This window comes from Coffea eugenioides, chromosome 2, assembly GCF_003713205.1.
Source record: "Coffea eugenioides isolate CCC68of chromosome 2, Ceug_1.0, whole genome shotgun sequence".
NCBI lineage: Eukaryota > Viridiplantae > Streptophyta > Magnoliopsida > Gentianales > Rubiaceae > Coffea > Coffea eugenioides.
In genome coordinates this window covers 9157442-9168914 of record NC_040036.1, presented here as the reverse complement: position 1 = coordinate 9168914, position 11473 = coordinate 9157442, and the positions used below count along the sequence as shown (strand labels likewise).

Genomic DNA, 11473 nt, shown 5'->3' with positions numbered 1-11473 from the left:
TTTTGTTTTCTGGTTGCAGATCAGCAGCACTTGTTCAGCAGACCAAGATCATCTGCCTACGAGATTCTTTACTCTCGTTTTACTTGTCCTTTTCTAACACTCATCCTTCCTGAACTTTATTCTCCAATTCTTGTCCTCGTTCTTGTTTTTGTTCTTTCTGTTCGAGTATACATTCGATCTTTTACACGTACCGAATTTTACAAAGTTCATGTAGGTCATTAAATAAAAAAAATTCCCTTGGCTAAAATCCTCGAAAGTCTTGATCTTTAACCATATTATTGTGATTTAATTCAAGAAAATCCAATGGGTGTGGGTATATCTTTCCTTATTGGACTAAAGGCAGCAACTTTATTCTCTCTCTTTACATTTATGAACAATCTTGGATTCAAATGGTTTGCTATACCCTTTTTATATGCATCTTTAATATCTTTCTTGGTTTCAATTGCTTCTCATCCGTCTATCAATCTCCCAATGCTTTTAGGGAAAGGCTCAGATGGGGTTTTTCCCATTTGGTCATTGATTATTTTCAGCCCGTATTTGTACTTCGTTAGAGCCTTCTCAGCATTGAGGAGGCTGAGAAGTGGTGAAGCGCCTTATAGTGAGATTTGTGAAGGTGTATATGTTGGAGGGTGGCCTTTTTCACCTGATAAATTGCCCCCTGGTAACCCTGCTGTTATTGATTGTACCTGTGAGTTGCCAAGAAAGACTGAGCTTTCAGGACATGCTTATTTGTGCATTCCAACTTGGGACACAAGGTCACCTCAGCCTGCGGAGATTGAGTCTGCTGTGAAGTGGGCTTGCAGAAAGAGGGCTCAGAATTCACCAATATTCATCCATTGTGCATATGGTAAGATTTGAAGCGCCAGAATCCTCTATCTATGCTTCACGATTTACTGTGTACCTGTTTCCTTCTCTGTTTTGGTGGTAAAACTGGTCTTTTTTACTGATTAAAGACTTGGTTTTTACTTCTTCATGCTACTTAACTATTGATACTAATTTTTGGGTATCAGGCAATACGGGAATAATGTTATAAATACTAGGCAACACGTTAGTCTTGTGATGGAAAATTGTAGAAAAATACTGAATGCCCGTTGTGTACGTTATATTCTAAGAATGATCTCCTCCAGTTCTGTTTTAGAATTCTAAGTCGCATTCTACCTTCATCCTTGGATTGACATCTTTTTAGGGAATGTGTAACTCTTTGTGCTATTTCACGTGAGCTCATTTTGAGTTGTATAACTTGTTATCCTGATGCAGTGGGAGTTAATTGCTTGTCATTCTGTCAACAAGTGCTCCATGACATATATTCAAGAACACTTTGTGCTGTTTTTGGAGCTTGGTGATTGATTTCATATCTTTTTGTGGGACAGCCCTTTCATTTTAAAGAATAAACTGAGAGCTTCTTGACACTATGGTAGCCTTTTTACTGAAACCTCTTTGGGCAGTATTGGGCTGAAGTGCTCATTAACCATGCAACTCTTCATAAAAACCAATTGATGAAGAAAAAAGAGAGTAAATTTGTTCAATGCGTGTTTCCTCTTACAATTGCAGTCTATTTTTTGTTTATTGGCTATTTCCTTTTAATGGATTCACTTTATTTGGGCCGTATACTGAGACAATAAAGTTGATCCGAGTTGCTTTCTGCTCTTGATGTTAACCTGGAATGTTTTTCTACTTGAGAAAAACCGAACTTAAGATTTTCTTCCACGTGATGAGTTGGGAAAACCTGTATATTTGGCCTCAGTTATCCTAAAATTTTAAAGGTTTAAATTCTTATGTTCTTGTATAACAATGAGCTTGTTTATTGTGATGATTTCTCTAAGGCAAAAGTCTATAGTTACTTTCAGCAGCTTGTGGATGAGATTCATTTATTCTTCCAAAATATGCTATGCTCTTACTACCTTCAATAATATAAGACACTTCTTTAACTGACAAAGGCTTGTAACTCGTGCATCTGTTTTACTCATTGTATTGCTTGCGGTCCAGGTCATGGAAGAAGTGTGGCAGTTACGTGTGCATTATTGGTAGCTCTTGGCGTTGCAGAGGATTGGAAAAATGCTGAGAAGTTAATTAAAGAAAGACGACCTTATATCCGAATGAATGCTCTACATCGCAAAGCGTTGGAAGAATGGTCTAAGTTTCGGCTGTCTTCACCTAAGAGAAATGATGAAATTGGTTTGGGATCTGTGATTCTGTCCAGTCCTTCAGAACGCTCTTGAATTGGATGTCAAGACCAAGAAAGTACACTTATTTTCTGGATTATAGATGGCACGTAACAGAATACTTGTTTGAAACGCTATTGACAGTAATCCTCTCCTTTCTAGGTTAAATCTTGTTATCCTTAAATTATGAGATAAAGTCTGATGCTAATGTTTGATCATTTGTGTCCTACGCTTGAGATAACTAGTTTGTGAGCCTTAAAAGGAAACAAATGCTGATCATATTTGTACTGGTGCAACTCCTTTCTTGAACAAAGGACAGTGCATTGGCTTCTTTATTTTCATCCTGTGTTTCTTCTCTTTCTGATTGTTGTTTTGTTTTATTTTTTAAAGAAGGTATAGCTGTAGGTTGAGTATAAAAGCTGGTAATGCAAGCTATTAGCAATAGTCACAGAGCACATTAATTCAGCAAAAGCAGAAATATCTGAAGTCAAGTTTTCCTCCGGTTATCTTTAGGATGTATACTCTGCAATGCCTGGTGATCATCAGATGTCACACTGTGCTAAATGTCAATTTAACTTCGCTAAACAATTCTGACATCCAATAACTGTGTTTACTCAGGTGAAGTCTAAACTCCTGTATGGGGCACTAATAAAGGCGATTGTATGGCTCAAACCCATGTATGGTAACAATCCTCTTGTCTGCACGTGTATTCATCATAGCTTTGAAATTCAGCAGAAACTTTGCTCGCAAAGGGTCCTGGAAACTCATTGCAAGAGGTCAAAATTCCGCAACTAGATAATTTGACGTATTGGTCTTGATATGGTGGTAATACCATGAAATCTGTTAGAATTCAAGGTCTGGACTGGCAGTTCTTGGAAGATTTTCGAACCACCATGGAAATGTATCCTATTTGTTTTCTCCTCCAATGGAATTTAGGAGTAGGAACTGCCAAAATGACTTCTGTCATAACTTCTAAGCAGTAAACAATGATACAAGGCCGCACAGAAAGTCCCTGCCATTCATTGTATCGCTTGACATCAAAAAAATATACCCTCAAGGACCAAACAATCTCCCTAACAAATTTTCTAACTTTCAGATTAAAAAAAGCGCTTTACATTGGCTATGAACCGAAAAAAGGAAAACAGGATGAAAGCAGTGGCGTCCGTGTCACATTTACATGGGAGTCAAGGCATTAAAAACTAAACAACACAATATCTATTTGAACCCGAAGAAGTTATACAAAGCTAAACATAGTGAGGCAACAAAACTCTCATCACATGAGCTGATCATTTTAAGGAGATCAGATTCTACACATGTTACAAGCAAATCATGGAATAGTCTTCCATAGTTTGTTGCACAAATGCAAAAGTCGAAAAACAACCCAAGAAACTTATTGGCAAAAGCTGTACATAACCAAGGGTACAGTATATACATGACTCCAGCCAATGGATCATTATTTTACAGTGGAAAGACTACCAACAAAATTTTGAAGGACAGTTATTCAAGTCAGTGCTCTGTTTCTTTATAGGCATGATTTCCTCTTCATGTATTGCTGCCAATAAATTTTGCAATGCCTAATGGATTTCTGGATACATGCATTCAGGGAATCCATTCTGATTTTTATGTCCCTGAACTAACACCTCTTTTGGTGGCTTCTTCCCTGCTCATGGTCATGAATGATTCTCCACAGCCACACTGCCCTTTAGAATTTGGATTGATAAATATGAACTCTGACCTGATCATACCAAACAAAGATGTTTGAGATTTTAGCAGGCAGCACAAAAAGGTTAACTGTTCCACTATACATGAGGAAATGAGAAATAACATCACCCTGCCATGGAACAAAGTTAACTCTGAGGCTAACCTCTAAATCATAGTCATATTTTCTGAAGTTGAAGTAGTTCAAAGGAAGATAACATCACATTTCAAGAAACAACGCTACAATGAAAAGAATAGAGCAAAATTTGTGTTATACCTGCAGAGATGCTTCTGAAATTGAGTTAAGCGTTAATAGAAAGGAATTTCATACCTCAGTTTGTCATCTACAAAGTCCATCTTGGTTCCTATGACATGCATGAGGGCCTTCGGATCAACCAATATCTTAATACCCTTGTCCTCAACCAACTCATCAAACTTCCCTTTTTCATCTGTACATTTAACAAATTTGTGCATCAGGCAAAGAACTATCAACCAAATTATGGAAACAAAACAAAGGGAATGCCCATTGTCTTCTGGTTACATTGAATCCTACAACATCATTTATCATCTCCAACAGTTATTGCAGTGCACCAACTCTCATCGGGTGGGATTCCCGCAACACAGGCAAACCAATGAAAGAACAAAAAGTACATGGATAAACAGAAGTCCAGCAATGTTGTTGAACAATCTTTTCTTGTTCCTTTTCTTTTTATTTCCAAATTTTGTACAGGGGAATGGCGGTAAAGAAGAACAGGGAAAGTGGTGGGAAATTGGAAAGCGTGAGAAACGAACTCTTGTATGATAAGGACAAAAAACCCTTAACCATCCAAGTTTCTATTCAGATTATGTTTCCAAGCACTCACCTTAAGTTCATCAAATGCACGGAACAATATAATATCTATCCAAATAACCTAGGTTTGGCTAGGATTAAAATTTTCAAGATACGGGCAATTCGAAAATGTCACCAGCCTGAAGAATCAACAAAAGAACCATCTTCTGGATTTAATCGCCGTAAAATAAATTAACCAATAAAAATCTTCATATTCCAACCTTTTAGTTAACGTTTTCACTAAAAGGGCAAAGGATAGAACCAGGCCAAGTAGAACCCACTAGCAGAAATCCCTCTTGTTGTAAGCTTCAAACAAGAAATACTGATAGGAAAAAAAAGACCTTAACCTATCCATTCAAGTCTACCCGGCATAAAGGGAAAAAAGTTTTTGTTCTAAATCTACGACAGATGAAGCCAGAACAAATAACTCTACCAGAGATTTTGGGAGGAAATTTAACAAACTTATCTTAATTGAAGCAAAATTAGATGCGGCAATTGAAAAAAAAATTATCTAATAAAGAAGTGAAGAGGGGCGGGGAGAGGGGGATTGACTTTGAGAAACGGAACCTGCGTAATTAAGGGTGTAAGATAAGCCGTTGCATCCGCGAGCTTTGACGCCGAGCTTGAGAAATGAGCGCTGCCGCTGTTCCAACAGCTGCCGTATTCTGGAAGCGGCGGTTTCGGTTAAGGTGAGAACTTGCTTTCTCAGGGCCGACGCCGGACCCATCTTCTCCACACCCCTCTCTTCAACGTCACACGACACGATTGAGAGCAACAATAATAATAATAAAGCTACCTCTGCAATCTCCCTATATTCCCCCCTCTGTCCCTCTCCTTCTCTGGATATATAGTTTGATACAAACTCCCTCTATCCATTGACCCAGTAAACTCTGGCATTGGGCCACAAATGAATAGTGACAACTTGTCTGGGCCTTTCAATTATGCTGTGTTACCCCATTGGGCCTGCACGAGCTCTCATCCTCGACATGGTTTACCTCAAGTAAATGTGTTTGAGGCCTCAATGGTCAGAGAATCGTTTGAAATTTGGATAGACCCGATCTTTAAATATTCAATAAGATAAATTATATCGTATCACTTGATAAAATGGTGTGACACAGTTCGAGTCAATAGATTTTTGACAATCAAATTAATTTTTTTTTGCTAGGGAAGTATAGAATGAACTAAAGCTCGTGAAGATTCTAGGTAGCGGTGGCAAAATGGGCGGGATGGGCGGGATTTGCTTGGGTTTGTGATGGAACCGAGTCATATGGGTTTGGACCCAATCTTACCCATATGTGTTTTGGGACTAACTTGGGCGGGATCACTTTGGGATGGGTTTAGATTGATCCCGCCCAATACCCAAATTTATTTTCTACATATATTTTTTCCTTTAATTCATTTTTTATTTTTTTATATAATTTTAATATTTTTGATTTATTAAATTTTTTTTAGTTTTATTAAATAAACATGCAAATGCTTTATACTCAGGATTCCCATCAAAAATTGGATTAACAAATAAAGGAAAAAATAGATATACAGCCATATTCCAACATATATCAAGATGGCCAAAGTACTTAAGGTGTTGAATATTTATCCTTATCATTGTCCAAAGATGGCAGGTCTAAATTGACTGAAATGTTGAAAATTCTTGTGGATAATGACTAGGAAAACTATAAGATTATATTCTCTAGTATGACTATAAAAATTGTTAAAGATAATTTTTGAATCTAAGACTCCGTTTGGATTGGTTATTTTTTCAAAAAATAAGTTTTTCAAATACAATGTTACAGTAATATACAATAACTCAAAAAACATCCCATCCATATTAGTATATCAAATATTTCAAAAAAATTTTATAGTAAAAATTTTTCATATACACTGCTATAATAAAATATTTCAAAAATACCCCCCAAAAATAGCTAAACCAAACAGAGCCCTTGTTATTTGAGCCCAATGGGTACCCAAGTATTTCCCAAATATTCCCATCAATTAATGGGTACAATTGGGATTTGTCCCATTTTAAACCCAATATCAAAATCCAATACCCATCCCGCCCAAAGTCCCCATGGGCATGGATAACCCATTGGGACTTGGGACAAATTGCCATCTCTAATTCTAGGGAAATCTCTTACTTTATCCTATTCTCCGGATTTTCGAAAATAATAATACTGCCTGCCAAGTTATATTTAGATAGAGAGAGAGAGAGAGGGGTTGGATTAGGAGCCTCAGAAACAAGTTTTTTTTTCTTTACAATACGTTAATATGACCTCGTCAGTGCCGATGAACGACACAGGTGATGGACACCTGTGGTCGGGGGACCTAGCAATAGCATTAACCCCACTTGGATCACACTTGATCTCGACTCCATCTTTTGTTTCTTTCTCCATCCATCCATGCATCATTTTCTAGTAGCAGCGTAGCACCATATAACTTCATCGTCATTGCTCTCTCTTTTACAGGAAACTGGTAAGCGCAATCGGTCACTCGTTTATAAAAAGATTATCAGAGTTTTGTTTTGGAGCAGTAGAATTAAATGGATTTTCTGGAATTCTAGATATCAAGCATCGCAAGCTCTTGCTTCCTCCTAATAGTAGCTACGAAGCTGCAGGTCTTTTATTTTTTTTTCCGCCTGTAAGAAAGGTCCCTTTCTTTCTTTTGTTATTTTCTTTCCCGTAATTGATCTTGTTTTTATTCTAATTTTTAACATGATTGCTAAGCCTCTATCGTGGGCTACTCTTTTAATCGCTGATTTAGAGTGTTTTCTTATTTTAAGTTGGCGCTACTTCATTATTATTCTTTGCATGTGATATATGGAACATGAATTCCTGAAACATGGTGGATGTAATTTCACCATTTTTTGCAATAATCGAGTTGATTGAGAATTAGAGTCGGTTAAGTTGAAGATGAAGACCTGCATCCCGTTTTGTACTTGTGTTGGCCACTGACAAATTTATTCTCCCAGTTCTAGGAGCCCACTGGCATCAGTTTTCTTCATCCTGATCGATACGAACTGAGTGAAATTTAGCATCTTTATTCAAACTTATCTGCTCTGCTCCCCATGAACAGGATCTGCAGAGGCTTTACGTTGTCGGATCCTTCCTTGTTTGTTGGTTACAGAGCTAGGGTTCAATCAAGTCTGAAAATGTCGGCTGTAAATATTCCTTCATCTTGCTTGCTGAGAGCTTCACCCAGTGTGCAATCCCGTGCCTCGAGTAATCAGGGATTATGCTCTCTGGGCTTTCTGAATAATAATAATGTTTCCAGAGCATTGGGTATGAAGCCGTCCTCCACCTTCAGAAACACCTCAACGGCTGCATACAAAGTGAAACTGATAACCCCGAGCGGCGAAGAGAATGAGGTTGAAGTTGGCGATGATGAGTACATCCTGGACGCAGGGGAAGGTGCTGGAATGGAGCTGCCATATTCTTGCAGAGCTGGTTCCTGTGCTACCTGTGTGGGGCAAATTGTTTCAGGATCAGTAGACCAATCAGACGGGTCATTCTTGGATGAGACTCAAATTGAGAAGGGATATGTTCTTACGTGTATTGCCCGCCCTACTTCTGATTGTGTGATTTACACACACAAGGAGGAAGATCTCCATTGAACATCAACATTAAAGGAGCAGTCCTGATTAGTTTCACTGTAATTAATTTTGGCAAAAAAAAAATGGAAACTTGTGACAGTCGTCGTGTTCAAGGCATTTGTTGAGATTGGTAGTTTTCTACAGTTGCCTTGGTGAGTAAAACTTGGTTCAGACTTTTCCAAGAATATGTTGTTACCAATTATTGCTCTTTATTTAGTATACTGTTAGTGTATACATTATCACGATTAGATGGACATATGAATAAATTTTGGATTTTAAATTTAAAATTTGTACACGTGATATATATCTAATGATGGTAGTGGATGCACTAATAATATATATATATATAAATAAAATTAATCTTTTATTCAATGGGAGAGTCTTAAACCTTAGGGGTGGCAATTCGGGTCCAAATCAGGTTGGCGGGTCGGGTTCGGGTCAACCCCGTCAGAAAATTTGTTGACCCGAACCCGAAAATATCAGGTTGACGGGTCGACTCGAAATGACCCGAAACTTAATTTTAATTTATTAATTTATCACTGTAATTTCTAATAAAATCAATTTCTCACAAAACTAATTACATAATCAAGTAATAAAAATTTAAATAAATAATTCCAAACCAAATCTAAAATAAATTAAACACCGTAAAAGTGTTTTATCTCAAACAAAATATAAAATAAATTAAAACAGTATAAAAGTAAAAAATAATATAATATATTATTTGTCCAAATATAATAATTTCAACTTCACACAAATTAAATAAATTCATTTAGGATTAAGTAATTAATGCCTTTGAAAAAAAGAATAACTTAGTTTAGTTAGATAAAATTATTTTTATGTTTATTAAATTATTTTTAATTCGTAAACGGGTCATATCAGGTCACCACGGGTTGACCCGAAATCGACCTGTTTTCTTTTCGGGTTCATCGGGTCCAACCCGATTCTGACCCGAATTCCCGAAACCTCAACCCAAACCCATTAATTTCGTGTTAGGTTCGTATCGTGTTTTCAGGTCGTGTCGAAAATTGCCGCCCCTATTAAACCTTACAAAGGGAAGGGGACAGGAGAGCGATTAAGAGTCAAACTAATCAAGCCAATATTCCTTTTGGGTTTTTGGGGATTGCTGCTAATTATTTTCGCTTGATTGTAAACGCATCGGAATATTCTTAATTTATTTGTTCTAACCAAAATTTTATTTAGATTTTGGAGTTGGCAAATGGACGGGCTGGGTGGATTTCACCAGGGTTTGAAAGATTGGGTACAAGCCTGTTCAAGTCCATCCTTTTCGTGGGTTAGTTTTGGTAGGGCAATAATAGATTTTGGTGTCGTGGACTCTGTGGTTACCCAATTAAAAATGTTCGCTTGATTATAACAACTAGAGACATGGGCAAGATGCGGTACGAGTTATAGGTCAAAATCAAGGAATTAAAGAATTTAAAAGTGCTAACAAACAAGAACTCTAAGGGGACACTAGAAAACTCAATATATCATACTCTCCTAATCCTATATTGATAGTCTTATTTTTTTCACCCATCTTAAATTATAATTCAATTTTTAATTTAAAAAATATGATTAATTTTTAACATCTCTAAAGTATCTTTATTTAACATACTTTATTATCTGTGAATATAAACTATTTAATTTAATACAGTAATTGCTTTGATTCATATCTTAAATGGTGCAATTTTTCATCAGTATTGTTGTTATAATTAATGTAAACGAACAATGATCTAATGAATGTAAATGCATAATGATTAGTCGTACTTCTAAATATTAATGTAACTGAATATTAGAAAAATAACAGGCTAAATTTAGTTTTTCAACAAAGTTAATTAATTTTTTAAACTATATTAAAAAAATCAAGAAATTGTCAATCACCCATCAAGAAATTTGATACTAGGTGAGCAATAAATCAATCCAAACAGAGCCTTTAGTGATTCATTTCTGTTAAATTGGAAGCTCTCTTAAGCCATAAAAGTCCACGGGTGTACCTAATTTTGAAACTGGAACTACTCCCTTTTTAACTCATTGACTGAAAAATTAAGATAGAACACAATAGTGTGAGGCTAAGTTTGATGGGTTGTAATAATATCATGATTCATACATTGAAAGTGATCCATTAATAGGAATAAAAGCTAAGGGGAAATTGTAGATGTGCTGTTTACTACTGCAAAATGCAAATGATTTGAGGTTGGACCCCTCACTCTCCCGCCACTCACGGCCCCAATCAATCAACTACCAAGCATGGGTCCTCACGCTGAACAGCCAATGAGAGGCAGCCACGTGTGAGATCACTTCAAAACCAGAATTCTTGCCGCGCAGCATCTTGCTCCGTCCGGCTACCGGACTTGAGCCGCTTTCAGTTCAGAAGTCAGAACCCACCAACCGGCCGCTACTGTGTGTGTCCGACTCAAGCAGACACCCCTTTGCCCTTACTAGCCAACAGGCTGACTCCGAATCCGCTTCTCAAAATGGTCTTGAAACTGCTCCAAAACCAGGCTTTCTTGGCCCTTCCTTTCTCCTTCTCAACCCTCCCAGTGCAAGAAACTTTAGGAGAACCCGGTTCAGGCGCTTCTACGGACAGCTTTCCTCCCGGTTCAGACAAGCTTCTGAACAGGCGAGCATTTCCGGCCTTGTTTTGCCGGATATTCCTGTCGGCTGAGCCTGATTTCGGAGTCATTGGAAAGCCAATCAGTGAAGCTTTACTTTTCTGATTCACAGATGGAGAAAACCGGCGAGAAAATGATTGGGAATGGTGGTTTGAGGGCCCGACAGAACTAAGCTTCATCGAGCTCTTGCGTTGCATTACTGCGTGGTGATCAACCCAATCTTTTTCCTGGCCATTCGGCACCCAAAACGACTCCGGTGGGAGCTCGTAAAACATTTCTCCGGACACCAATTCATCTTCAATGCTGTAAAAAAGGTTCCGGAGTTGGGATGATCCTGAACTTGAAGACATGTTCGAATTAAAAGTAGTATACCGAGAGAAAAGAGAAGAGTTGGGGAACTTAAATTAGATATGTGGGATTAGGAGGAGGCTGTGAATATGAGCTGTGCTTTTCTTTGTTTCCTCGAGGCTTGGCACAACGACATGCCGACAGAGGACTATGTTTCATTCAAATGACATGCAAAACTCAATAATGACTTGAGTTTGAGAACTCAGAAAGTAGAGAGGTTCTGTGTTCTAATGCCTCATTCCTT

At 37.5% G+C, this 11473-nt stretch overlaps 4 protein-coding genes across 4 annotated transcripts; 2 read left to right on the top strand and 2 right to left on the bottom strand.

Annotated features, from left to right (window-relative positions):
- LOC113761082 (uncharacterized protein YnbD-like) lies at positions 1-2503 on the top strand. Its single transcript, XM_027303907.1, has 2 exons — positions 1-847; positions 1987-2503. Exons 1-2 carry the CDS (start codon positions 304-306, stop codon positions 2217-2219), a joined length of 777 nt encoding a protein of 258 aa, XP_027159708.1. The 5' UTR covers positions 1-303; the 3' UTR covers positions 2220-2503.
- An 851-nt stretch (positions 2504-3354) lies between these two features.
- Positions 3355-5677, bottom strand: LOC113755878 (iron-sulfur assembly protein IscA-like 3, mitochondrial). Its single transcript, XM_027299745.1, has 4 exons — positions 5643-5677; positions 5257-5528; positions 4192-4309; positions 3355-3897 (listed from the first exon to the last, which is right to left on the bottom strand). The coding sequence occupies exons 1-4, from the start codon at positions 5675-5677 to the stop codon at positions 3783-3785; spliced, it is 540 nt and encodes a 179-aa protein (XP_027155546.1). The 3' UTR covers positions 3355-3782.
- Positions 5678-7240: 1563 nt separating this feature from the next.
- LOC113763836 (ferredoxin-like) lies at positions 7241-8429 on the top strand. Its single transcript, XM_027307795.1, has 2 exons — positions 7241-7297; positions 7756-8429. Exon 2 carries the CDS (start codon positions 7832-7834, stop codon positions 8291-8293), a length of 462 nt encoding a protein of 153 aa, XP_027163596.1. The 5' UTR covers positions 7241-7297; positions 7756-7831; the 3' UTR covers positions 8294-8429.
- A 2253-nt stretch (positions 8430-10682) lies between these two features.
- On the bottom strand, positions 10683-11231 carry LOC113755870. The gene has a single exon (XM_027299737.1). The coding sequence runs from the start codon at positions 11229-11231 to the stop codon at positions 10683-10685; it is 549 nt and encodes a 182-aa protein (XP_027155538.1).
- Between the last annotated feature and the right edge of the window lie 242 nt (positions 11232-11473).